This window comes from Ochotona curzoniae, unplaced genomic scaffold, assembly GCF_017591425.1.
Source record: "Ochotona curzoniae isolate NIBS_2020 unplaced genomic scaffold, NIBS_Ocur_1.0 contig_883, whole genome shotgun sequence".
NCBI classification, from domain to species: domain Eukaryota; kingdom Metazoa; phylum Chordata; class Mammalia; order Lagomorpha; family Ochotonidae; genus Ochotona; species Ochotona curzoniae.
Genome location: NW_024466599.1, coordinates 19,861,645 through 19,889,471, shown reverse-complemented (window position 1 = coordinate 19,889,471; position 27,827 = coordinate 19,861,645). Strand labels below are relative to the sequence as shown.

General features: G+C 53.4%; 1 protein-coding gene across 1 annotated transcript in view; it reads right to left on the bottom strand.

Annotated features, from left to right (window-relative positions):
• The window catches only part of PLB1 (phospholipase B1), a 101,035-nt gene that overhangs the window by 17,240 nt on the left and 55,968 nt on the right, over window positions 1-27,827 (bottom strand). The window contains exons 25-46 of the mRNA XM_040992747.1: window positions 27,621-27,721; window positions 26,255-26,336; window positions 25,737-25,841; window positions 25,551-25,646; window positions 25,310-25,381; window positions 24,346-24,384; window positions 23,764-23,824; window positions 22,886-22,944; window positions 21,278-21,351; window positions 17,399-17,442; window positions 16,468-16,576; window positions 14,703-14,754; window positions 14,254-14,334; window positions 13,684-13,749; window positions 12,916-13,016; window positions 11,509-11,590; window positions 11,016-11,120; window positions 10,140-10,235; window positions 9,652-9,723; window positions 3,687-3,755; window positions 1,267-1,327; window positions 736-794 (exon numbers count right to left, since the gene is read on the bottom strand). Of these exons, the coding sequence (XP_040848681.1) occupies window positions 736-794; window positions 1,267-1,327; window positions 3,687-3,755; window positions 9,652-9,723; window positions 10,140-10,235; window positions 11,016-11,120; window positions 11,509-11,590; window positions 12,916-13,016; window positions 13,684-13,749; window positions 14,254-14,334; window positions 14,703-14,754; window positions 16,468-16,576; window positions 17,399-17,442; window positions 21,278-21,351; window positions 22,886-22,944; window positions 23,764-23,824; window positions 24,346-24,384; window positions 25,310-25,381; window positions 25,551-25,646; window positions 25,737-25,841; window positions 26,255-26,336; window positions 27,621-27,721 (1,686 nt within the window). The remainder of the gene's footprint in view (window positions 1-735; window positions 795-1,266; window positions 1,328-3,686; window positions 3,756-9,651; window positions 9,724-10,139; window positions 10,236-11,015; window positions 11,121-11,508; window positions 11,591-12,915; window positions 13,017-13,683; window positions 13,750-14,253; window positions 14,335-14,702; window positions 14,755-16,467; window positions 16,577-17,398; window positions 17,443-21,277; window positions 21,352-22,885; window positions 22,945-23,763; window positions 23,825-24,345; window positions 24,385-25,309; window positions 25,382-25,550; window positions 25,647-25,736; window positions 25,842-26,254; window positions 26,337-27,620; window positions 27,722-27,827) is intronic.

Genomic DNA, 27,827 nt, shown 5'->3' with positions numbered 1-27,827 from the left:
CCTCATTTAGGCCTGGCCCATCCTCATTCACTGTGGTTGTTTGGAAAGTAAACCAACAAACGGAAGATCTCTCTCCATCTCTGTCATTCTACTTTTCAAATTAAAATTTAGAAAAAATTTTTAAAAGTCTCTGACATTTATAAAAGTAACACATATGAACAAGTGAAATTACACATGGACTTTAAAAAATGATTCACCTACCCCCAGCTTAAGAAATCTGGCCCCGCCCCTTCCCCACATAGACATGATCAGGCTAATCCCCTGTCTATTGGCCTGGCATGTGCCCTTTCACAGCCATCTCTGTGTTCAAACCCAAAGGAAGATTCATCAATCACACATGCCCAGGAATTACTAGCAGAACACGGAGCACCCAGCCATTGTCAGGCTATTGGCGGATGTAATTCATTTGGTAAGAATGGGCTAAGGGCAAGGAGTTGGCTTCCCTCTGCCCCAAATAGCATGTCCTTTGGTGGGCAGATTTTGGGGAGATGGAGATAAGGCCCTTCACCATGTAGGCAAGCTTGGACAACTTGCCTGAGAAGTAGGGAAGGGAGACTATTTTCCCTGGGGCTGGAGGGGCAGGTTCAGGAGGCGGCTGGTCTGAACTGGACTGGAAAAAGTGGAAGGCAGGGTGTGTACAGTGGCTGTGTGGGCTGTGTGCAAGCTGCCCTTCTGGGACCCAAGCTGATTCTGCACAGAATGGCTGGGCTTGAGGGTTCCCGTCTCAGTACTCACCGTCAGCGAGTCACCCAGGGCGGCCACCACTTTGATGTGTGCTGGGTGGAGTTCATGGACTAGGGGAGAGGACAAATGGTTGGGTTGGGGATCGAGAGAGATCTGCCTCTTCTTCGAGGATAAACTTCCCAGGGTCTGTGACTGCCCTAGTCTCGTGGAGCTCCAGGGCACTCACTGGCAGCATAAGGCTTTAGCAGTTTCGCCTCTTGCATTCATTTGGAGCAACTGATGCACCGAAGGGAACAGGATCATGGCTGCTCACCGAGTGGACCAGGAAAGCTCCAACTGCCCCCTGACTAGCACCACACTGAGCAAAGAAGCCACCAATGAAACCGCAAGGCCGCAGGAAGTGTGACTCTCAGCAGGGGGGCCTCCCAGGATCTCGGTCTACATTGCATGGGGAATCAGCGAAGCATGCTCAAAGCTCCAGTGTGTATGTGATGTGCAGGGTTGGCATGTGTGTGTGTGTGTGTTTCTCCCACCTGACGTTTCCCAAGGCCCCTTGCTGCAGGAGATGGCATTTTTACTCACCCGAGCTGGGATCACTCTTGGAAGGACGCCACGTTGTACACTGCAGGTCACTGCCCCAGTTCTAAAGCAATGAAAGGAAAGACAGTGCCAACACTCACTGTGCTGAAGAGGAGTGTCCACCCAGGAACTGGCTAAGAAGCTTCACAGGAGGCTAGAGATACAGGGGGCCATGCGAGGGCAAGGCTATAGGTGGTAAATGAGCCGAGAAAGGACTTAGGAAGAAATGCATGTCTGACTGCCCCCAGGCACAGTGCATGTACACAGGGCATACTCTCTCAGCCTGTCCTGCCTCAGCTTACCCACACCCTTGAATGGAGCCAGCAGCTTCCCCAAGGTACAGGAAATACACAAAGTCATATAACACGTGATTTTTCTTAGGAACCACAGATTCAGATGCCTCATACAAGAGCATAGTGGCAGCACTGTGTAGCAGCAAAGCTAACTGACATATGCTAGTTACATCACAAGAGCAATCATTAAGTCATTTTCAAGAAAATGTGAAGCTTTCTCTGTTGCAAAGCTTATGTTTTGTATGATTTTTAGCATGTTGAACTTAAGAGCTGATTCCTCACATGAGTACAAGCCAAAGCTTGCCAGCATGCATTCTTCAAGTCACCTTTCTTTGTAATATAGGGTCTATTTTCAGCTGGGAAGCAGAGGATACCAAAATGACTAGTCCTAGAAAGCTGGTAAGAAGGAGATCTCTAGAAGTCCTAAGTATCTACGTGCTGAGTGCTCCCACAGCGCCACCAACTCCTGGTGCCCAGCTTTGAAGGGCCCCTCCTCTGTCCATCAAAAAGGGAGATGTCAAGTCTCGTTACTGTCTCCCTTCTGGGGCTGGTGCTGTGGCATAGTAAGCTAAGCCACTGCCTACAATACTGATATCCCACAAGGACACCGGTTCAAGTCCCAGCAGCTTCATTTCTTATCTAACTCCCTCCCAGTGCACCTGGGAAAGCAGCAGATGGCGGCTCCAGTCCTTGGACCCTGCCCCCATGTGGGAGACCCACATGAAGTGCCTGGCTTTGCCATGGTTCAGCCTGATCAATTGTGGCCAGTTGGAGAGTGAATCAGTGGATGGAAGATTCTCTCTCTTTCCCCCTCTCTAACTCTGTCATTCCAATAAATACAAATTAATTTTTTTTTTAATAAAAGAAAGCTCCCTACATGAGGGAGCACCAGCAAAACATCCCTTAGCTAAGTGAAGCACTGGCTTCATCTGGAGGAATATGGTTTACTCAGAGCGATCTCTTCTTTCTGCTTGGAAGTTTATCAGAAATCCAGAATATGCCTGTGTGCTGAGGCAAGTTCTAGGGTGGAAATGCAATTTTAAAAAGCATCCATCCATCTGCAAATGACATAGCAAGCCAGAGACAAGCTTGTTCTGAATGAACAGACATGGATTGCAATTAGGCATGCTCATCTGTCCCAGGGGAAATCCACCTGCTACATCCTCAACCGGGACACCAGAGCTTGTAGACTGCAGTCTGGGGCGAGGCCCAGGACTCTGCATTTTGATTGCTGACCTTGCTATTTAGGCAGAAAGCTATTAAAATACACACTCTTCTAGCCCTGGGCTTTAATAACTCCCCCACCAGCAGAAGCAAAGATTCATAGCCCAAGAGGGCAGGCACAGACACACTCTGCATACCATTGTCAGCAGCCTCTGCTCACTTAGAATGCAAGTTGGTCAGCAGCTCAACCAGCACAAACTTCCCACTGGGTTGACATGAACTTGAGAGAACCCAAAGTGGCTAGAGACCTACAGCCACACAGTTTCCATTGCTCAGGATAAGCCTAGCACCCCACAGGTCCCCAAGAATTCCACAGAGATCTCAGCTCCCTGGTTAGCTTACCAAAGCTCTTGGCATTAGGCCAGACCCACCATGGGGGTGAAGCTGAAAGTGGTGACTGAGTCTCTTAGCCTGATCTGGCCCAGGTCTGTCCTTCTAGGCTTAACATGGTCCATGTTAACATGGTCCCCTGCTGGCCAACTTTGGAGCAGCAGTCCTTGGCTGTGGGTGGTCAAGGCTCAGAGCTAGAATGACAGACTTGAACTCAACAATATCTGGGAACGCCCAGGGACAAGTGTCAGCTTCCTGTTGGGCCTGGCCCCTAGGACCAAGGGTCCCTGGAAGTTGATGGCACCTCAAGAACTACTGCTGCCCCAACGCCCCAAGCTGCCTGGAAAAAATAAGCTGCCCCATCTGAACAGCGCAAAGGTCAGAGGGAACTGGCCCCCAGGCACTTCCTCCGGCTGGCTGGTGGCTGATGTCAGATAAGCAACAGAATGTGATACAACCGGCCTGGGAGTGCCCATCATGCCTGGAATGTCAGAAGGGAGCGGCACGCTGAAGCTAACGCCCCCTGGCGGCTGGCGATGGTGTGTTTCAGTGAGACAGCCCAGTGCCGGGCGTTACCTCAATGGCAGGCTTGCTGGTGGGGTACGTGTAGTCGCTGTTCTGGAAGGTTCTCAGGAAGGGCTGGTTCTGAGGGAGAAGAGAAACCACACACAGAGGTGAGCAGGCAGCACGGAGGATGGCTCGGAAAGATCAGAGTGAGCAAGTAAGCGCTCTGGCTTCATCTTCTCCACTGAAATAAAAGGATCTGTATAAACAGCCCTCGGTCACCACAGGGCTTTACATAACAGCTTGGCAGCGGATTAAAAGGGATTCCGTACATTTTTCTAGTCTGGGCTCTGTGCTGTGGTTTCCCCCCTTAGCAACGGCATCCCTAATCCGCAGACTCACATGTTTTCTTTCCCTTGTAATTTCTCTGACAAGGGATGCATATTTCAGCATTTTTCCCCGAGAACTGTTACAATTCACAGCATAGTCTAATATCTGTTATGTTCCTTCTGTCCCCATTGGACTGGGCATAATATCCCCTTCACTTTGCCTTCCTGTGTGTTTTCTTGTGAAAGCAAGACTCGCCTATCTACTGCACAATCAGGGTCTGTACAAGCCTGGTCAGGATTCTATGTCCATCCAAACCTGGGTGAGGAGTTCATAGAAAAAGGAAGCAGGAAGTAGACGAGGAAAGCAAATGACTGAGAAACTGTAAAAACAAGAATGAGTAAGTCATGGATCCACAAATATTACTCGGGCCTCAGGGCTGGGACACTTCTCACCAAACGTGCTCATGGTGCCGAAAAGCCCTAGTCGGAAAACTTGGGAAAAGGGACAAAGAAGGGAAAACTGCAGTTGGAAAAGAGGTCTTTAAAGATTCGTTCTGAACCAACACTGTGGTGTAGCAAGTTAACCCACTGTCCGTGATGCCAGTATTTCCTGCGGGTGTTGGCTCACATCCCAGATGCTCCATTTCTGATCCAGCTCCCTGCTAATGCGCCTGAGAAAGCAGTGGAACTTGGCCCAAGAACTTGGGTCCCTGCTACCCATGCAGGAGACCCACAAGAATCTCCTGGTTTTAGCCTGACACAGCCCCAGCTACTGCAACCATTGGGGAAGTGAACCAACAGAAGGAAGCTCTTTTTCTGCATTTGAAATAAGTTAATTTTTAAAGATCAAGTCCAGAGGTTGAAAAGTGACTACAGAGCCTCGTCAGGAGATGCTTCACTTGTGTTTCTTTCTCTTGGCCCACTGGAGGCCCAGGGAGGAGGACCCACCCACTCTCAGGAGGGGCACACTCTCTCCAGCTCTGGCCACGACCACTTCCTCTGGCCTCATACCTGACCCAGCACACGCACTCACGGTGCTGCCTGACACTGTAGACATCTGACCTTGCAATCCCCCAAAGCCCCATTACACAGACTGACCCAGGGGAAGGCCAACTTTCAGGTTAGAGAGTGAATAGGAAACAAAGAGTTGGGGCCAGCCTGACCTGGCAGGCCACCTGCATGGTCCAGTCCTACACCCAGCCAGGTGATAGAGCAGAGGACAGTCTCTTGTGTAAAGCTCCTGGTCCTTCGTCCCATGTCCCAGGGGACATCCTTGGACAGGAAGTGTGCTTTGCACTGTCTGCAACTGCATGACACAGCAAAGGCCAGAACGCCCACCAGCATCACTAAGTGGACTGACTCCAGTAACAGTGGCTTGGCAGGGAATCCACTGAGGGCACGCTGCGAGCAGCCTGCTGGTGACCCACTTGCCCATGATGAGCAGCCCCTGCAGGCACTCCAGCTGCTAGGCTCACAGCCTGTAGGCACAGGGGCCAGACCCAAGAGCAGGGCTGCCTCCTCCAAGAGCTGGGAATGGTGATGGCTGGGATCTAGGGGACATGTGTGGTCCCCAAAGGCGAGGCAGTCATGATTTCCTGCCCTTGCCCTTCACCCCCCCATAGGAGCCCTGAGTGGGCTTTAGGGCTGTGGGGGCTGCAGCTAGTCCCAGAGTGACATGCGCAGGAGGTTGTGGTGGACAAGGACTATTCTGATGCTTTAGGGAGTAGTGTTCACCAAGTCTATTGGGCCATATCTGAGCACAGAACCTTTGAGTGTGGGAGGGAGTGCTGGGGGAGGGAGAGGGAAGGGCAGAGCTCTGGGGTCAGAGTCAAGGCAACCCTGGACTGGAGTGTGGCAGAGAGTGAGCCGGGGCAGAGATAGAACAGGCCCCAGGCAGACAGCTAGGATGCTCAGGCTTCAATTTTATCAACCGCTGAACTTCTGCAGAAGTGAGAGTGGCTTAAAGGTTTATAGTCAAACAGGTCTCACACTACAGGAACTGGATCCAGTCCGACTGGTTCTCCAGGGCTGGGTTTGGGGCACCCACAAAGCCAGCCCCAAAGTGAAGCAGCTGAGGGAACTTGTGCTGCCCAGGCCCTGCTTAGCAGGCAGAACCCCGACAGGGCCATGATGCGCGAGTCAGTATCGTGGGGAATCCGTGGCAGCTGCACCACGAACAGGCAAACCCCCAGCAGAGTGTTGGGGGAGGAGCAGGGCTGTGCTGGCTGCACCAAGCCAGAGGGCATAGTCACCAACTTGAAGGGGGTGCCGCAGCTCCCAAGGGGAAGCAGTTCCCAGAGCCAGGGGCTGGCAGGCAGTGAGGAGGTGGCAGTAGGAAAGAGGCAGACGTACCAGCACCCCTTGGCGTGCCCACGCCTGCTTGCTATCCTACCCTATTCCCAGCGAGCTGGTTCTTTACCCACACTGATGGCACAGCCTGTTCACAGAGAGCCACCTGGTAGCTTGATGATGCCACCCAGAGAGGGAGGCGTGCAAGAAGCCAGTTACTACAAGCAAGAGATGGCAGCAGTTGGATGCCAAAGCCCTCCTGCGGAGATCCCTGGGCTGCGGGGTGGGGGCGGGAGGAGGAGGAGGACTCAGTTTCTGCAGAGGATGGGCGGGGGACCAGGTGACCTTTCACACACACAGACTGGAGGACTGAGTCGCTGAGCTATGGGAGTGGTGGGTACAGCAGGTGGTGGCCTCTGGAAGAGTCCTGTCCCCTGTGGTGCCAGACACTTCCTGCTCTCCACAACACTGACAAACAGGGAAGTGTGACAGACTGCTGGAAGATAGTACCTAGTACCTGCTTGGCTCAGAAACTCCTTTTTTTTTTTTTTTTTTTTTTTTTTTGCTCAACTCAAATGAGGTGATGGGCTCAGGGTAGGATGAAATTTGAAAACTCTGAGCCTTCGGAAGGTGACAGCGTCACCCCTGTCCAACTGTTTAAGTCATAATTGAAGCCCCAGAACATGAATAAGGAAGAAACCGAACAGCCTTCTGCCCTTCTTCCTGATACATAAGATGCAACTGTCCCTGTCTCCTCATCCCGCTTCCCTCTCTCTTTCACGGATTCTCTGAGCAGCATGAGACAGGCCACAGGGCGTGGACACAGGAAACCCCAGACACATGGGCATCATAGGACATGAGCTGGGTTTCCTCACTCCGGAGACAAACACCCCCATGCCAGTTTAAGGGACCAAGGCTGTCCGAGAGTGACCTGCAGCTCCTTGTATTGGCATGCAAAATGACATACCTACCTTCTACCATGATAGGAAGTGAAAGGTGGACGCTCAATCTCAGACGTGTCCACCTACTTCCAGAAAAATCCATGACTATTCCTAGGCTTTATTCAAATGTACCCCTCCAGTCACTATTAAACATTACACACAGTTGAGAGACCGCTCCGCCCCAGGCAGGCTCCACGTGGTGAGTGTGCATCCTGTAACCTTGACCTTCTCCATAGAACACTCGCTGCTTGCTATTTCCTATGCTCTGACTCACCCCTAAAATCCTCCTTGAAGCAAAGTCAAGGAACCGGACACTGGGCAGCCCTCACCGTCCGATGCTGACATATTCAACCTGCCTTTTGAGAAGCCTTACACCATGTGGGGCATCCAAGGAGAAAGCTATTTTAAGGGTTGGAGTTGGAACAAGAAGAAATGAAGGCGTTGCTTGAGAGAACGAAGAATCCAGAGCAAATAAATCTACCAGGAAATCCTGGAAATGGAGAAACCTCAAAGGTGGCAGGGCAGAGGGTGGGAGAGGACAGAGGGAGAAAGAGCCAGGCTGAGGCGCGAGTGCTGGAGAACGGCTGCGAGAAGGGAAAGGGGGTCATTAAAAGAGATGAAATGGGAAAAAAGCTGAAAACAAAACAAAACAAAAAAATCAGGATGGCTGGGTGGCCACAACCCCAAGGAGCAGGAGGCTAAATTGGACAAATAACTTCAGAGAGGTCAAAAAGGAGCAAAAGCTGAAGGGCTGAACTGATCTTCCAGAAGCTTCAGCCAGCTGCCCTGGAGTTGGGGAGGGATTGGGCAGAGCGTCCGCCCCAGCTGGGAGGGAAGAGGCATTGTGGTCCCCACTAGTGGAAGATCACTTGTGGCTGTCAGTCACTTGTGCACTTGAGATCCATGGAGCGCTGTGAACTTGCATCCCTTGGCTAGGCAGCATAGCCCAGCAGCCTGACTGGGCCTGCGTTGGGATGGGGCGGGGTCTCCTTTCTCTGTGATCTGTCAGTCACCCCTGTCTGTGGGCAGGTGGCAGCAGCTGGCTAACAGATGGGCCCTTGGGAAACAGACCTTATGGTTGCTCAGCAGCAGCTCCTGGGCTGCATGTTCACCAAGTGCAGGGGGCTAGACCTGCCCTCCTCTGTGCCTGCTTGACTCCATGGGGCTCTGCCCAGGAGGGAAAAGCTGGACCCACTGTGGTGTGAAGTTTTGCTGAGTAGTGGGGGGAGTCAGCCCTGGGGCAGAAAGGGCAGAAGCCACCCTTAAGACCCACAGTGCCAGGGCTGTGTCTGGACCAGTGCCCAGGCTTCAAGCCAGTGCTTAATCAGGAGCTGTTGGGAGAAAGAGCAAGTGAATGATGGCTGTGTGCTGCACGTCTGTGAGTTTGGAGGAGAACTTTTGTGGCTGATCTTCATACTTTATAGCCATGTGGGTTATTTTTTAAAATGTTGAAATACCTATAGTTTGGTTGCTAAGCACTGCTTGGGGTCCCCAAATGCCCCTACCATCCAAGTCACTTGGCTCCTCTCCTTACCTCCTGGGCACACAGGATTCAGCCAGCACCCTCTGGACAGCACCTGACCCTTCTGCCCTGGAGGCAGCCATGCTGCTATCCTCCCTCCCCATCACTCTTCCCTGCTGGTGAGGCTCTCCTGGTGAGGCTGATGGCATGCAAGGCCTGGGCTCCAGACCAGGGTGGGGAGGGCAGCAATGGGGAACGTGGGCAGCAGTGGAAAGTGTGGGCCCCGGCACGGTGCCCACTCCCGGATCCCCAGCAGACGCACGGGGGAGCTGCAGGCCCATCCCCATAACAGCTAGGCTGGGAGAGTAGGAGACAGTGGTGTGACCCCACCCTGGGGCCTTCTGCTTTTATCAGCACCGAGGGCTCCCTGCCCTTGGCCTTATTTGGTGAAAAAGGCAAAAGACAGGCCCTGGAAATGAGAACTGAAGGCAATGGAAACGTGAACCTGCCCCCACCCAGAAGCCTGAAATCAAGTTTAACAACCACTTGCATATTCCTCCTTAAAAGGAGCGGGACTGCTCACTCCCGCCCGCCTGTTGGCTCTCCCAGGCCTGTCTTCTGGCCCCCAGCACACAGCTCCAGGATATCCCCTTTGCCTCTCCTGGTTGGAAACTCCCAAACCTGAGCTGCAGCTCCACAGGGCGCCTGAGCCTGCCTGGCCCTCACCAAGCCCTGTAGCCTACAGTCTGCATGAGCCCCCTGCCTCACGCCAACCACCCCCCCACCCCCTATCCCCTTCTTCCTACTTCCAGAGAAACAACTGCTCTGCACTCATCCATCCTGTCTATTCTCATCATTTCCCCTGCCCGCCATGCCCTCCAGCTGTTCGTCTCTCACCTCCAGCTTTGCCCCATTCCCAGTCTAGAGGTCAGAGGAGGTGGCAGCCAAGGGTCTCATGCCAGGGCCAATCTGAGCTCTGGTTTCAGAGAGGGGCAAGGCCAGCCCTCCCTAGTTACCTGAGTGGGGCAGGCGAGAGCAAGGTTCGCTGACAGGTCCAGGATGTCTGTTTTCCCTCCTAGTGGCTCCAGCTGATCAGAGAAGGAAAGAGACAGACAGGTGCACTTGCTGAACTTGGCAGCAAGGAGCCGTTGCTGGCAGCCTGCTGCAGTGGGAAAAAGCTCACCCCAACTCAGGGTCATGGGATCTGGCCTCCTCTGCTGGCTCGACCAGCTGCTGGCAGTGGGCTACTGGGTGATGTGGCAGCCTGGCCTGGGGAAACACTAAAGCAGAGTGGGGTTCTTATAACGCTTGCCAGCACCGAGGAGAGGGCGTAGCCGTGGCCAAGCCATGCAGCCTCTTTGGGACCCCAATCTCAAGTGAATGGGTTTCTACTGAAGTGTCCAGCCTGAACCCAGGCCCGAGGGCCAGGTTCAACAATCCAAGGACTTGGGGTTCTGCTGTCCCCTGGAGCCCAAGGGAGCTGGGGACAACTTGCTCATCTCACCATGTTACGCCAGAGGGACCTGGAGAGCCACGAGTGGAACTTCTGATTTGGGTGGATACAGTCGGGTGCAAAGAAGGACCTGTCCAGGCTCCCGTTCTGGAAGAGATCCCAGACTCCCTCAGGCACCTGCTGGTAGAGGCCAGCTCCTGGGGCTGACCACACCACCCCTCCTCCTCCTCAGGAATGCCCCAGGTTGCACTAGGAGTAGAGCACTCCTGCTGGTCAATGATCGTGGGTAACCTCAGGCCCCTCTCCTTTCTGTTCCACAACTCCCCCCAGTCAGCTTAAAAGCACGAAGTGCTGCAGGTGCTTGTGGGCCTGCTTATCCACAGCCTCAGCACTATGGGTATGGGGTGCCGGGCCTCAGAGGGAGTCGGATCGGTGGGCTGGGAAAAGCCACTGATGGACCCCAAGCAACATCTTGCAGTGCTGGTGGGGTGCAGAGTGCCCTACCCTGGGCAGGCCCTGGGCAAAGCTGGATCCGACCAGGGTGACTTCACATGACCAGCTCTTCTGCCCTGGGGTAATAAGGGGGCACAGAGTTGCCCTCCTTCCAGCCTCCCTCGTTAGGCCAGGCCCTTGGCATGGGCACCTGGGTCCACAGGCCAGCAGTGCCCAGCAGAGGACACGGCAGAGTGGAAGGAGGTGTTCCCTCTGTCCTCCCTTATAGCTGCAGGACCTCACGTGGGACAGCAAATGAACGCACTGAAATCGGGAAACACAGCAAGCGGGACCCAGACCTCCTCCTCCTCCCCTGCCTCATGCCCGCCCCTGCGGCGTCCACATGGCCATCTTTGGCCAGCCTCGTGAGTGTGCTGAGGATAAAGACTTGGTGCTTCTGTCCTGTGGGACCCTGGCACAGGGCCCAGTGCGTACCTGCAGGACAGGAAGCCGGACATCGTGGAACAAGGGCTGCAGCACTACGGTGAAGTCCTCCCGCGTATCGTAACGGCCTGACTCCACCAGCTCCCGCATGCCGCTCTGGGGACACAGGCACGGGGCTTTGAGCATGGGCCTAGGGCTTCACACTGCTCAAAGGGTCAAGGCAGGAAGTCACACAGCCTGCCTGAGGGGGTAGACAGGAGGGCGGGACTTGGGGATGCCAGGAGTGGGAGGTAGTTCAGCTGCCAGGGTACAGGTGGGGGAAAAGTGGTGTCCTGGGGCATCCAGGGCCACCAGCCAGGAGATGGGGCTAAATTTCCAAGGGCAGCCTAGCCAGCATCCCTGATTATTCTGCCGCTGGCTGAGACACCTGCTCCGGGGCCAGAGAAGCAGCACAGGGCAGGTGGTGTCTCCACTGAGGCGTATCTGTGTGCCTGCTCTGGGGCTGGGGGGATGGTGGCTGTGGGCGGGGTGGAGGGCATCTTACCTGGTAGGCTTGTGCCAGGGCCTCCAACCGGGTCAGCTCATAGGAGTTCTCCCGTGGGCTCAGGACACAGTTACACAAGGCGCTGCATGGAGAGGGCAGCAGGCATGGACCCAGGGTGAAATTCTGATCAGGTTCCGGCTACAGGGGAGCAGGCCAGCCCACTCGAGTCTTGGCTTCAGAAACCCTGTACACCCAAGGTGCACGCAGGGGCAGTTTTTGTCTGGACTCAAGTGACAGAGACCCTCCCATGAAACTGAGGACTCTGAATGGATAGCAGGTGCTGGGACCTGCCACAGATTACGCTGACCAAATGACACATCAGACAATGAGGCGAGGAACCAGCAATCAGCAGGCGGCCTCAGCTGCACCAGAGCTGGTTATTCAGAGGCCCATGGCCTCGGTCACCTTGGACCCACACCAGGGCCCCCTGGATTCCCCTGCAGTCTTTCGAGGGATCATTTCACACATGGGGCATGTACTGAGTGTTAGGAGGGCTCAGACCAGCACCCAGTGCACAGCTCATTCTGAGAGATTTGTGAAATACATCAAGGTACATGGAAAGTTTGCTGAATAACAAGACACACGGTCCTGGGCCTGCCACCCAGTTGCTGCCACAAAATGTTCCCACTTTGAACTTCCTCACAAACCTGTCCCCCTTTTTGGAAGGTCAGTGGACCCAGGGTCTTTTCCTCACTTCCTGCTATAATTTGATCACATACAGATCAGGAAAGCTCTTCAAAGAGCTTGTGGGGAAATGCAGTTCAAAGAGGAGTCTGCTTTAACACACATAATTTTTTTTTTCTAGGCTCTTTTCCACTAACTTTTTGAAGACTCCCTCATTCATCCCTGCGTGCTGCTGCTTTAAATGGCCAAGACAACACCGTCTTTAGGACTCTAGCCCCTGTATTTTCTCAGGAGCCTAGAGGAGCTTGTTTGCTTTCTTTTTCAAAGGAAATTTGCTTTCATCGATTTGAAAGAGTCAGAGAGATACAAGATCTTAGGCCACTCTCCAGATGACCTGGTCATTTGGAGCTGGGCCAGGTCAAAACCAGGAGCCTGAGATACAACCCAGGTTTCCCACGTGGATTGACAGGGACCCCAAGTAGTTGAACCAATATCTGTTCTCTTCCACAGTGTTCATTAGCAAGCAGCTGGATCAGGAAGTTGAGTCAAACTCAACCCAAGCACTCCAATGTGGGGCGTGAATGTCTCAAGTTGTACTTTAAATTGCTGTGCCAAACACCTGACCCAGCTGGTACCTTGAAGGTGGGGAAGACTTGGGGTGGGAGGAGGGTGACGGGAGCAAGGCCCTGACTCCCCAGAAGAGAATGGTCATGACACAGTCTCCTCTTTATAAAGTTGGACACACACACAGACCAGCCTGCTGCAATGCTGTCTCCAATTTACCTGGCAAGCTTCACTGGGCACGTGTCAAGATTCCCCAGGAACACTTGTCGGATGACACTTGGGCTCATGAAGTCCACAAGGTTGACAAAGGCCCTGGGCACCTAAGGGCAAAGCTAGAGATGAAGGAGGCTCCGGGGGCTCCTGAAAAACTGGGAATGGGTCAGAGGGTCCTTCAGAACTCCTGCCTGGGTGGCCCCACAAGTGGCATTTCGGGAAGCCTCTTACAGGATGATGCAGAAGAGCTCAGAGGCCATGAGGCTCACAACTCCAGGGTGAAGGGGGATGCCACCGACACGGGCTACAGGGTAAGTGGCACTTTCTGGAGGCAGACGATAAATGCTAGGTCAGCTCTGGGTCATGTCAGGATCCCAGCTCATCGGCCTCACCTGTGGTGAGCTCCATCCAGTTCCCTCCAGCCTCATTCACCCAACCCTGCTGGATGGGTAGGCAAGGGCACACATCTGTCCAGTAGGGCATATGAGGGTCAGGACACTCTTCTGGGTCACCTGTCCTTGCACCAGATTTATTGTAGGTGCACCCTGTGGTTCAGTACAGAGTCCCCAGTCTGGGAGCTCCCTGGCAGCTGCCACCAAGAGGATGAATAGACATCCTCTAGGGCTGATTCCAAATGGAAAGATGCTTCTTTGGGGATGAGCCCCAGTCTCTGCAGAGGGAAGGAGACCATGCCCTTGGCCTTTCCCTTGAGGGGTGGGGGTATCCATCACTCTTCCCCACAATCCACCTCCATTGCCCATCAGACCCACCTACCTCACTGTGGAGGACATCCAAGGCATCACGCAAGTGTTCAATAAAGTTGGTTGCAGAATACAAGTTCTGCAAGAATGGAAAAGAGGAGCTGGGTGAGGAGAGCAGGCAGTGGGGACAGCTTTCCTACCAGCTGCAGCCCTGAGGACTCATCCTCCCTCTGGCCTCCAGTGGTGACAATTCCTGGAGGCACAGTCTGAGATGAACAGTCAACCACTGGCTAAACCCGGGACCTTCAGACAGAGCAGGTCAAAAGGAGAGAGAGAAGGCTGCTTCTGACTGCTTGGAATCTACAGGTTTTGTTTCTGAATTCTTAGGGGTTATGTGAGACAGGACTAGAATCACCGTGTTCTGCTACCTGCTATCTCGCCATCTCGGATGTGAAGATGGTACCGGGAACCTGATGGGTAAGGAGTAAGCAATGTGAAAGCAAGTGGGTGATAGTGGGGTACGTGTCTGTGTGCAGACATAGTTGGTGAAGTCGGATAACCAGCGCTGGCTCTCAGCCCTGCTCGCAGGAAGGCTCTGAAAGGCCCACTGATCAAAGTCAGGAGCATCGAGCAGGCCCCTTACCGAATCTGTGCAGTAGTCACACAAGTCGCTGCCTCCGATCTGCACCGTGATGACCTTCCAGTCTTCTTGGAAGTTTATTCTCTATGTGGAGGGAGAGACACGCTTGAGGATTTCCAAGAAACAGAAATGCCACTGCCATGCAAATCCACTCAACCCTCCATGGCCTCCCAGCCCATCGAGAGAACAGAATTGGAAGGAATGTTAAAGGTTTATTTATAGACCACAGACTCTCCGCGCTGGGAGGGACTTTCAAGGTCATGGAAACCAGCAGCCCATTTCTCCCTACTCCCATCATCTTCTCCACTGGCCCTTGGAAAGGGGCTGTCCCAGCACTGCAGGGGTGCCTGTACTGACGGGGCTCTCATTGCTGGTCATGATGGCCACTCCATGTAGAGATGGTCATACTGGCTTAGACAACCCACATTTATAAAACCATCCGCCTGACTCACATGGTCGGTTTTCATCCTCTGAATGAGAGCCTGCACTTGGCTCACCAGATCCCTAAGAAAGAGAGAAAAAAATCAGCCTGGGTGAGCGAGAATGCCCATAGTCTTCCTCCTCCAGGGCCTGGACTAGCAGCTTCTGCAGCCTCACCCCTACTGCATGAGCTGGCAGAGACCTGGAGGCCTGCAGCCAAGGAGCCACTTGCCCCACCTGAAGTTAATGAACAGCTGATTGAAAAGCCAAAGTGGCGCCTCTACTGTTCCCCAGCCACAGTCCCAGGCCCTGCTGTCCACAGTCTCTTCTCTAGGACTCCACAAGTAAGATGCCTTTCAGGATTCCAAGTGAAGGAACCACTCGCTTCTTTTCAAAGACGAGTAGAGAGCCTGAAATCTGTGCAAGTTTTAGCCTGCTTTCTCTTTTCACCCCAGCTGTCGGGAAGCTCAAAGTTTGATGCTCAAACACACTTGCCCTGAAGTCACTCACATGGACACAGCCATTTCCTCCTTGGCGGTCCTCCATGGTTGTGCTTTTTCTCCCTTACCTAGATGCTATTTTTTGTAAGCTTGTTTGCATACTTCCTTCAGAAAGAGGAAAGGCTGGGGAATAGCCGGCCTTCTCTGCATGCTTGGGATAATTCATGGAAAGCCTAGTGCCAGCACCCAAGCTCTCTGCTTATTCAGGGCCTTGCAACGGCCCTGGGTGAGATAGGGCCACAGTATGGTGACCCCCCCCCCCATACCCAGATAGGAGGTGGGGTCAGTTGTTCCAAGCTGTGTCTGCTGCCAGGAAATGTGTTATCTCAGGGGCTGGGCTGGGCAGGAGATCATGCCCAGAAAGGATGGGTGTGATGGGGGAGGCAGAGGCTCAGGTAGTGGGACCAGGAGCTGCATGGAACAGGTGCACATTCCACTGGGAAGCCACCTGGGGAAACCACATAGTTCCGGCTCATTTCTTGCCAGCTCCCCCATGGAGCTAGGTAGGAGCAGAGCAGGTTTCCCCAGAGACATCTAAGACTTGACATCCTGTCTTGTCTACCCACTCACCTGGCACCCACCGATCTTCCGGGGCATTGCTACATGTGGGGCTCTAGGAACCAGATCCCTCTAGCACCTTTATAGTCAGTTTTTAGAGTAGGATGAGGGCCTGGAACAATAGCTCAGCGGCTAAACCCTTGCCTTGCATGCACCAGGATCCCATATGGGCACAAGTTTGTGTCCTGGCTACTCTACTTCCCTTCCAGCTACCTGCTGTGGCCTGGGAAAGCAGAAGTGCACAGCCCAAAACCTTGGAACCCTGCACCCATGTGGGAGATCCAGAAGAAGCTCCTGGCTTCTAGCATTGGATAAGCTCAGCTCTGGCCATTGCAGCTACTTGGGGAGTGAACCATAAGATGGAAGATCTTTCTTTCATTCCTCTCTGTAAATCTGCCTTTCCAATGAGAAATAAACAAATCTTGAAAAAGAAAAAAGGGTTGGATGAAGGTGGCCAGCTGGTGCAGTTATGAGACTAGGTTGCCTAGGAGAGCCAGGTTCAGAGTGAGGCACTCACTGTGAGGGCCTGTCCTTCTCACTCCTGTTACAGCCTCAGGCATGGGGAGGGACAGCAGGGGGAGGGAGAGGGCGGCGGGAGCCTCTCAGGTTCCTGATGCAGCAAGGGAATGGTCCGTGCTGCATGTGCACACATGCACACACACAGTTCAGCACTGTGAGATCCATGAGGACTTCATACCCCCTTCCCTCTACCCCACAGGCCCATCCCCCAGTGTCGTACCCTGCCTTGGCTCCAGGGACAGCCTGGTTGAGGAAAGCATTGGTAGTACTGGCATCACCAGTGCCCACAGCGTAGCCGACGAGACCACTGTTGAACTGTCGGAGAATGTCTGGAAGAAGAGGAGGAAGGGAACACAGAGAGATCAGGCCGAGGTCAGGTAGGACATCTCCAGCGCCACGGGGCCTGGGTGCCCATACAGCCTGGGGAGAAGCGGGTGTGTGCTCGAATTGCTGACTTCAGTGTTCTGAGGACAATGTAGGCCAGAGTGTCAGGAGCCTCTCACTCAAATCTTTTCCTGAGGCTGGTGCTGTGGCACAAAGTGCTAAGTTGCTGCCCACAATACCTGCATCCCACATCAGAGTACAGGTTTGAGCCCCTGTTGCTCTACTACCCATCCAGCTGTCTGCTGTGAGCCTGGACCGTAAGAAAATGGTCCAGCTACTTGGGACCCTGCCACCCACATGGGAGTCCCAGAGTTCCAGGCTCCTGGCTTCTGTCTTAGCTGAGGTCTGGCTCTTATGTCCATTTCAGGAGTGAATCCACAGATAGAAGCCCGCTCTCTCAGCTCCCCTGGCCTGCTCATCACTCTACCTTTCAAATCAATGTATAAACAACATATATAATTCTCATTGAAGGGTCACCATCCAATTTATCTCTGCACCCTTCCAGGCTAGTTGGAAACACCCAAGGTTCAGGCTATTTGGTTACCAGCCCTATGTTACCCCACAAACAGGAGGTAAGGCAGGGCTTCAGCTTGGGTCTGCAGGTTTCAAATCCAGCATTTGGAGTATCATCTTAGGCTGCCTGTGCATGGCCTCTGGTTCTAGCCTGCAGGTGGTTGGGAAGATTCCTTTGCTACCTTGGAGGTGCTCTCAGAGAATCGCAGGCTGAAAGAAAGAGGAACACCCCTAAGCCCCTGGGGGCTACTTACTAGGTAAGGTGGTCACGTTCTCCAGGGAGTCGTCCCCTCCTGAACTGTATAGAGAGGGGTCAGGGGAGATTTGGAGGAAGAGAGGGAAAGAGGGAGAGAGAGAGAGAAAGTATGCACACATCAGTATATATGCTCACTGTAAGGCCCCCACCCTTCTTCACGCACGCCAACACTGCAAGATGCATCAGACCCATGTCTCTATGAGGAATCCCGAGGCATTTTCACTTCCTTAGTGGATCTGCTCCCCGCAAATCCAGGATTCGAAGACAGGACTGTGCGATTCTTCTTGTGACAAGGTCAGAAGGCTGGGTGTTGGACTGAGCGCACACTGTGCCCAGCCACAGCCCAGATCAGTCATCTAGGATTTCCCACCACACTCAGGAGGTCATCATGACGAGTCCCATGTTACAGAGCAGGACAGAGGAGCATAGAGGTGAACTCACTTGCAGAAGTGAGCTACATCCTAGCCCAAGCTGGAAGGCTTCAGAAAACAAAGGCGCTTGCCTCTGCCCAGCAGGTAGGTTAGTTGCACTGGCAGATCTGGGGGCACTGCCTTCCAACATTCTATTGAATCCCAAGCTCAAGACGCACGCAAAATCTCATGCACTGAAACGGAGTCTGACATACATGAGGTAAGAAGGGAAGCATTTCTGCCTTAACAGGTCTGTTGTGCAGTATACAGCACTGACCCTTACTTTGCCTCTACCTCTTCTCTCAAGCCCAGTGCATTAGTCCAGGCTGATGGGTTTTTAGGAACACAGCCTTAGGGGGTAAGATGCTAGCTAACATGGCCATGGTTCTACACCAGAGTACACCATGGGCTCCAACTTCCGCCTACTGCTTCCTGCTAAGGCAGGGCCTGGGAGGCATTGGGGTGGCTCAAGTGATTGGATTCCTGACACTTACTACATGGCAGATGGGGACCGAGCACTTGGCTTTGGCACAGCTTGGGCCTGTGGTGAGTATGTGGGGAACAACTCAGCAGATGAGAGCGTTCCCTCTCTGCCTCTCAAATGTCACAACAGATTCAATAGGCTTAGCATCCAGCCCACCAGCAGACGCCCCAGAGGACTGTCTGGAGTCACCCTTAGCTGCTCTTCTCTCAACAAACACGTATGCCAGGCTGGTGGAGGCCGTAAGTCAAGGCTTAGTAAGCAGTGCTGGGGCAGTCCTGCTCTCCTCCCTGCCCCCTCAGCTCTCTCCCTGCTAATTTGGCCAGTGGTTGGGCATTTGGTGGAGGCCTGATTCATTTCCAACTCTGCACGAAGCTACTTCAGTTGTTCATGATCCTTCTTTCTCTGGACAAAAGACACCAAAGCAGAACATGTACAATTGAGTGGAAAGCAAAGGATAAGTGCATGTACCTTCCCCACACCTCCATGTTTTAATTCTGCCTCCCTTCTTCCTTCAACAAAACATGGAAAATGCACATAAACATGTATACATATTGCATAGTAATTTCTCACTTAAATGTGTCTTTGTTCTATAACAAGTGTGGTGGCTGGCGAAAACCAACAACCTACAGAAATTTCTGACCTGTTAGAGTACAAATTCCTAAGAAGAAAAACGACTATACAGATACAAATGGGGAGCCAAATTATATAAACCCTTGCTTTGTTCAGATCAATATGAGGCATAAAGGACATCTGGTCTACCTTAGTCCCCCTCAATGAACATGGTATACATTACATTGTGAGCTCTGTGACTGGGCTTTATCACTTATTATCAAGAGCGTAAAGAAGAGAAAATGAGGCACAATGACCTTTGTTGAACAAGAGCTTCTATAGTAAGAGATCAAATTCCTCCTGACTAATTAAACAAACGCATTTCTTGCTAAGTCAGTTTAACTCTGATCTCTTGAGTGACCCCAAACAAGCAAACTGATCTCAGTGGAAGAAGACACAGTGCTCTTGTGAGTTCTGGCCTCACTGCATGGCTGAGCTGCCCACATGGGAACCCATGTCCCACATGTGGCCTCATCACCAAGGCCCCCACAGTGGTCACAGCCAAAGCAACACCCACTCCCCCAGGAAACAGGCTACTCCCCTAGCTTTATGAGGGCCGCCTTTGCAGCTGGTCCCCTAGGGGAGAGGATGGGGGGAAGAGGTTCAAGCTGCATTCTTAATTGGCCCAGATGCACTAATGATCTGGCATTTTCAACCTGAGGGCTTCGGAAAAAAAATCATTTTTCTCAGAGTGCTCTACTGCACGGACATCTTGCAGGGGATGACAAAGGGTGTCAGAAAGAGCAGCAGAAGAACGTGCAGCTGGATGATGCAGAGTTTAAAGATGTCTATATCACAGGGTTTCTTGGTATGAGCCCTTAATGCGCTCACACACCTGAGAATCTCCCAGAAAGACAGTGGCATCCCTGTCACCTCCTGGAGCTGCCATCTGGCACACCTGTGCATTCAGGGGGCAGGTACAGATGCAGCTGAACATGAAACCTGGGAGGTCAAACTAGAGGAATCAGACATCAGGCTCTAGTGGGCATTTCTGGCAGCAAGATGCAGAGAACAGCTAGGTCTCTGTACCTGCAGAAGAGCCGCTGCAAGCAGAAAACAGCCCGCCTCTCAGTCCCAGAAGCCGGAGCTTGGCTAGCATTTGCAAAGTGGTACAGGGCATCTCATGTCCCCAGGCAGTGTCCCCAGGGTTGGCTGTCTCCCTCACTTCCTCTTTCATGGTCACTGCCATGGTCACTCACAGGGAGGAGCTGTCTCCCACCCTGGCTTCTTCCTCCCTGTTTAGAACAAACTCCATTTCCATTTTCTTGCTTGGGATTTTCCTGCAGCCTCAGGAGTACTTGAGACAGAGAGGTGAGGCCCTGCCTTGTCCCACGGCATCTTGTTAGAGACCGCCTAGCTGAGGACACAAAGGAACTTAGGGACCAGGGAGGGGCTGTATCCTGTCTTGCACCTTTGTCTGCAGAACCCTCCTAGGGCTGGCCAGAGGCTGGCCACAGTCCTGATCACCACATCCAGTCCTCTGTGCCTGTTTCTGGGGAAGAGATGTCCCATGGCAGGTGGCCCTGTGTTGCTCATCGGCACACTGCCCTCTTGTGGCTGCTTACTTTCTGGTTGCTTTCCCAGGTAACAGGCTCCCAGCTCCCTGACAATCGGAAGCGAAGTCAAACAACAACTTTATTAGCAAAGAAACTTAAGAACTCCCCTGCCCAGCTGCTCACTGACATCCAGTGCTTTTCTATCCCTGTGTCTGGAAAGCCCCCCAACCCATCAGGTCCCCAACAGGACTCCCTGCTCACCTTTTAAGGCTTAGCTGGACACGCCCTCCTCTGGGAAGCCCTCCCACCCCTGCTGGCAAGGTTTGCTGCACCCTGTTCTTGGCCCCTATAGCATTCAGGTGTCTTCTTAAACAACACCTGCCAACTGAGTCCAGGCTTTTCCTCTGCCTCCCTCATCTCATCACAGCCCCGAAGGGCTCAGGGATGCCTGAAGCCTATCTCCTCCCAAAGTACGTGTTGAATGCACATGGAAAGGTAGAGGCGTGATTACAGAGCAACACGAGTAAATACACAGATACAGACGGTAAACAGACACAGGCGCGCCAACAGGGGTCCCCGTCCACACAAGCAGCAGGTGAAGACTCAGGGACTGGGGGCTTTTCGAGAGCATTTCATGTTGCATTTGCTGCCTTGGGAGCCTGATGAGAACCTTGGTTTACCTGCTCTGTACAATTGGAAAGAAAAAAAGAAAAGATGGTCAAAAGTAAGATCTCCTCTCTACCCATCAAGGGGTCACACACAGCACCAACAAACAGGGTTTCCTTCTGTGCCTTCTCTATGTCGTCCTTGCTCTCTGAGATTTGCAGGGGACAAACCCCCTGCCTGTCTCTGGAGGTGAGCCCCCAGGTTAACGTTACCTGAATGACAGTCCCCGATACTGAGTGACAACATCAGCGAGGTCATCTGGTTTGGAAGCAATTCCATTGCCAGCCTGTGAAGACATCAGAATCCACACGATAACCACCATGTGGAAGGAAAAGGAGGCTGTGGATGTACAGGGGTTTCCCAGTGCTCTGATGTATGCAGGCAGAAGGAAGAGTGTAGAGGGAAGAGCAAGGGACCAGGAGCCCAGAGCCTTCTCAGCCAACTGTGTTTTCTCTGGCTTGACTATACTCTCCTCATTGAACCAGCACAAGCCCTGCTCTTCTCCTAGGGGATTCTGGGTGGCCAACTTGAATCATAGTTGCAAAACCTATTTTGAAAAATCTTAGGCCCAGCATGATGGCTCAGTGGTAAATCTTTGCCTTTCATGTACCAGGATCCCATATGGGTGCAGGTTCGTGTCCTAGCTGCTCCACATCCCATCCAGCTATCTGCTGTGGCCTGGGAAAAAAAAAACAGAGGAAGGCCCAAAGCCCTGGGTCCCTGCACCCATGTGGGAGATCCAGAAGAAGCTCCTGGCTCCTGGCTTCGGATTGGCTCAGTTCTGGCCATTGTGGCACTTGGGGAGTGAACCAGCAGATGGAAGATTTTTCTGTCTCTCCTCTCTGTAAATCTGCCTTTCCAATAAAAATAAATAATTAAAAAAAAAAAAACCTTCAGGGGATGGCATAGTGGCACAGAGGGTTAAGCTATCCCCTGTAATGATGGAATCTCTCATGGGTACCGGTTTGAGTCCCTGCTAATGGCCTGGGAAAGCAGATGAAGACAGTCCAAGCATTTGAGCCATCCTTGTGAGACCCATACTAAGCTCCTAGCTACTGGCTTCAATCTGGTCCAGTTCTGACCAGTGCAACCCTTTAGAGGGTAAATCAGTCGATGAAAGATCTCTCTCTTGGTTTCTTTCTCTCTGTAACTCTGCCTTTCAAATAAATAAATAAACAAATAAATAGATCTTTTTTAAAAAAGAAATTCTATGAAGCTTTAAAAAATCAGGTACTTACAAGTTTCAGTCTACTGGTACTATCATAACCACTATCATGCCCTACATTCCTTATGTGCATAAGCAGGAGCTCCTAGGTCTGAGTGAGGGTGGTGGACAGAGTCCATGCTTTCCCGTTCCCCTCCCAAGAGCATCCTGAAGGGCTCACACGTGTAGCTGCCAAAGAGCCCCACTTCTCAGAAGCCAGGAGCAGCTTAGGAGCGCATACTGCAGGTGGGCGGCTCTGATTTGACCCTAAGGCATTATCTGAAAGGAGACCAACACCCACACTGGCAGGCCTCGACGGCTTTTCAGTTGTGGGACATAGCTTTGCACTCATTCAATAAGCGATGCTGGGTTTTCATAATCTCCACTGAGAGTATAACTTGCTTTTGAAAAGGTTGTGTTTCTTTGTTTTGTTTTGGGGTTTTTTTGGCACACCTGCTTGAAAAGGGCTCTTATGCCTCCTTCTTCTCAGATTCAGGAGCCAAGATGGAGGGAGCAAGAACACAACAGAACACAGCGAGGAGCAGCGTGCTGGAGTCAGCACGGGGATCTAGAACCAGCCCAACTGCGCCTTCCCCTGGGGCCCGTGGGTTCTTACAGTTAGAGAATCTCCCAGAGCAGCCACAACCTGGATGTCCGCGGGTCTCAGGGCATGCACTGTAAAGGCGAGCAGAGTACACGGGTGAGCTGGGCAGGGGAACAGTGGACAGAGAACAGTGCTTCTTGCTTCAGGAAGGCCAGCCACAGCATGCTTGGGTCATGCAGGAAGGGGTGTCTCCAGCACCACAGAGAAAAGAGGTCACAGAAGGGACTTCAATAACTTCCTGGACAAATTGAAGCAACTTTTTTTTTAATGGAAATAAATTTTGAAATCCATTCTAGTTGTTGCATCTTCCAGGAACTCGGTGAGGATTCCTTGCATGAAGATACTTTCCCCATCACAGATAACCATCCTGGACTTGCAGGGAGAGGAGGACAAGTTGCAAGAGAGAGGGTAGGGGGATCCCATTAGTCCAGCATGGTGGTCACCATGACACCTTGGTTGGAGCTAACTGGGATGAGCTGTGGGGCTTCAGCCTGCTGAGAGCTAGGGTATGGGTTTCTCCTCCGAGTCTAAGGAATAATCATCTTGGGACTTTCCCTGCCCCCAGGTCTTACCTCCAGATCCCAGGGTACCTTCCAGGACCTTCTGCAGAGATTGCAGAGCCAGGGGTTGCAAGGATGCTCCCTTCCCATCCTCCTAGCTCCTGGTGATAGCTTCCTCCAGAGACTTCCAGGCCCCCAACGAGGGCACACCCAGCCTCCTCCACTGGGGCTCCCTCTAAGCTCCTTGGGGCCTGCTGGGTGTGACGTCACTATAGGCCAGGGCACACGACTCATCCCAGACGAGAGAAGGGTGAGAGCAGCATCACGGGGCTGGCAGGGTGCTCCCTGCCCTCTAAGCACTCGTTTGTAGGATCCCGGGTTGGGACTCACCTGAGGTGGGACGGGAGCCAGAAGAGGATCTTTCTGTGCACGGCAGCCAGGTCCCATGAGCCTGAGGACACAAAATGAATCCCAGCATCCCAGGGTTAAACAGAACCCCAAAAACCAGGCTGGGGGCTCCAGAGTCAGCCAGAGAGCTGGGGGGAAATACAGATTCCTAGGCCTTCCCTGGGGCAGAGTTCCCAGAGGGCATTTGAAGGCAGCTTCCTGGGTGGTTCTGGGCAATAGCTGGGGGCTGTGAGACCTTCTTCCTTCCTCCCTTACAAGGACCAAAAACTCCACAAAATAATTGCACCCCATCGCCACTTCTGTTCCAGCTTCATGAGAATATTAGATCTTAACGTGGCTGTGTGATACCCTGGGATAACCAGATGTGTGCCCAGCTGTGAGCACTGTGGTTTTCTTGTCTGAAGCGGTGGGCAGGGAGGTGAGCCTTCTAAGAGTGTGACTTCCCCCATCCACCCAAGCTTTCTATTTGGGACATTTGCCCACAGGACTCTGCTGGACCAGTCCTAGCCCAGAAGTCACCCAGCACACTGCCTGGTGAGGCAAGGGAAAGCAACATGCGGGTACCTGCTCGCTGTTCTTGTAGGTGCTCAGGAATGGCCAGACCTGCAAGAAGAGCGCATGAACAATGGCAGGGAGGCAGCCTTCTCAGCCAGCCAACCCCACGAGGCACTCACCTGGGCACCTGCATCTCTGGCTGCTTTGACTCCTCCATTGCAAGCCCAGCCTCTCCCTCCAAGGATGTACCAGGGCCTTGGCTGCAACCCTAACCAGGCACTATGCTCCCAGGGACGTGTGGGGCTCTCTCCACCTCTCATTCTTCTGGCTGGTGAAGTCTATGTGGCCTTTCTTCACTCTACCCCCTCCACCCCTCCAACTGGGCACTTCTTGCTAGGAACTGTCCGTGTTCCACACCCTAGGCTCCTTTGCCACCCCATGCCCACTCCCCTGCAGTGGTCCAAGCTCCTTCTCTATCCAGACAAGGACAAACATCAGATGGCTTGAGTACTGCCCCTTGCAGGCTTGCACAGGGGTTCCGGGGTCAAGCCTAGGACCCTTCGAGTGAAGGCAGCAGCTGCAGTGTCACGTGTGAGTAAACACAGGATCTTACTCAGTTCTTCCTTTCCAAACACCTGCTTCCCATGCTCCAGCTTGCAGTTCACTGCCACAACTACCACCCAAGCTGGTACCACTCTAGGTCTCTGTCCCTCACTTATAACTGTGTGAACACAGGGGCTCCTTCTGTCCCATCTGCCCTGGGGTCTCCCACCCCAGCCTTTAGACTGAGAGCTGGATGCAAGCCCCATCTTGTCTTGTGCAGGGTGCCAGAGTCCCCTCCCTGCCACGCAGGTGGGCAACAGGCCTTGGGTCATGGGGGCTGGGGGGGGTCATCGCCCGTCAGTCCAACCAGATGGGGTTTCTAGATTGTTAGCCTGGAGCATGGAATGGAGTGAGCAGATGAGCAGATCTTGGGTGAAATGAATCCAGAGGCCTAACGAGGAGGGGCAGAACCTGGACAGTTTTGCTCTACCTGGTTTGGACATGAGAGATGGACTCCGCCTTCAAAATTATTCTCCCTTGTCTTCTGCCCAACAGGTTCCAGCTAAAGCGAGGAGCAAAGGCGAGAACAGGGAGTGAGGCCGTGCAGCCAGCAGGCAGGAAAGATCGGGTGGTGGGAAGGGAGGGACCGTGGAAATGGGGGCAACACAGCCTGAGGGATGCCCTCCACCATGAGGAGGGGCACAGCCTCCTTTCGCAGCCCTCCATCTTACCATGTTGTTCCAAAGAGCGCTGGCTGCATGCGCATGCGCCTTGCTGCTGAAGTGGAAGCAGTCGGGGGCGAAGTAAGAGCTGTCTGGCAGCCCCTCCTGAGCAGACAGAGACGCGCCATGAGACTGGAGCTCGCAGCAACCTCAGGGACGTACCAACTCTCCTGGCCCACTGCCCGTGCTCCCTACCGCGGTCTTCGGCATGTTCACGTTCTCGAAGAATGGCTGCAGGACCACTGTGAAGTCGTCTTTCGAGTCATAGCGCCCGCTGTCAATCAGGTGCTGCGTGTTATTCTACAAGGATAAGGCTTCCAGCATCAGGTGGTCGGTCCTTGCTCCACCTGGTGCTCGGACACACGGGCACACGGAATCTGCCTGCCCAGTGGGCTCAGGGACACCTCAGCCAGCCCGGTGCCCACTGGGATCTCTCAGATCAGTCTTGGTCGCAGTGTAGGTAATGGCTCAAGTGCTCGATCTTCTGTGGGAGAGCTGCACTGAGTTCAAGGTCCCTGACTTCAGCCTGGTCCTGACCTGGGATGTGAACCAGCGATGGAAGCTCTCTCTCTGTCTCTGATTTTTAAATAAATTGAAACCATTTTTTTTTTAATTGGCAAACTAGTCAGCAGTGTTTGCCTGCCCAGTTGGGGTTAAAATTACCTTGGTCCCCAAACAGGGCAGTGAGCCCCCAACCCCACCTGCCCACTTACCTGGTACGCCTTGATTATGTCAATGAGGGTGGCGAGCTCTGTGGAGTTGTCATCAAACCTCAGGACACAGGGACAGAGAGACCTGCAGGCGACACCCAAGAGATGCCCACAGGTAAGCCAGACAGGGGTATGACCCTGAGACTCAGGATCTAACTCAGAAAGCTCCCAAATCTGTGCCAGGACCTGTGTTGTGGTTCAGCATGTTAAGCTGCCACCTGCAACACCAGCTGGGGGGAGGGAGGGAGGGAGAGGAGGAGGGTTGAAAAGAAGGAAGGGGGGAAGGAAGGAATGAACGAGGGAGGGAGAAGGAATTTGTATCAACAAGGGCTAGCCAGATAAGCTTTGACTGTACAAGGTAAAACAGACCATGTCTCGGGCCTGGATTTGCACTTGGGGATGAAGTGGACATTTCTCTGCCATCTGCAGAGTGGCTTACGGAGCAGCATCACCTACGGCAGGTGGAGCGCAGCACGATGCAAATGTGGCATGTTTCCCCCCGCCCAGGTGTGCCGCAATGGGCACACCGCGCATGCGCGTTGAATGTGAACTATGCCAAATGCTGGGGCTCCGAGCTGGAGTGAACACGGCTGAAGCCATATGTATGCCCAGGGCCTGGAGAGAGTGGGGACCAGGGGGTACACCTGCTCACGGTTCCCTCAGACCTCCTTCAGGGGTTCTGGGCAATCTGGACCCCATCCCTGGACCATCCCTGGACCCCATCCCTGGCATGGATCCTCAGGGGGGCAGCCAGTGTACCCATAGTTTCTAAGAGCTAGTCTGGCTTCTGTGGATTACTCACCCACTCAGTAGACAGCTGCCGAACCCTGAGCTGTGCTAGCCATGACTCAGAGTTCATGGGCAGGCAGCAGGAGAGGAGGTTGTGGTATCTGAGTCATGACTCTGTGATGTGCCCAGGGCTAAGGAGGGGGCCTGTACAAAGCCTCAGTCTGGGGCGGCGCCATGCAGCCACTGCCACCTGGCACAGCAGGCTCCCTGTAGGTCGGGCACCTACCTCCCTGCTGATCCTCCTGGCATCTTCTAGCAAGCAACAGTGACCCCAGATCTGTGAGTGCACAGCCCAGAACACTGGTGTACCCCAGAGGCCCAGCTATCCTGACAGAGTGAGCCATCCTCTTCCCCCACTCCTAGAGGACTGGAGGTACCCTGTGATTGCCATGGCAACAAGAATGCACCTTGAGGAGGCAACAGAGCGCCACCCCAGGGTGGATACCGCGGGCTGTCCCTAGCTCCATCTTCTCAGGTGAGAAAACGAGGCTTTCCGGGGACTCCTCAGCCTTCTGCTCTGGCTTGGCTTGCTGTGGGCTAGGCACCCCTTTCAGGAACAGGCGAAAGGTTTCCGGCTCACCTGAGGATCAGCCTGGGGCAGCTGACTCTACTCTCTTGGTAGAGCTCCCGCAGCTTGGAGATCTCGAGCGCCTCCACCAGGTTCACAAAGGCCCGGGGGACCTGCATGGAGGTGAAGTCAGTGGCCTGCAGGGTGAGGCTGGGGCCGGAGCCCCCTGCTGGCCCCGCACACTTCCTGCACTGCTCTCTTCTCTTCATCCCTCCACCC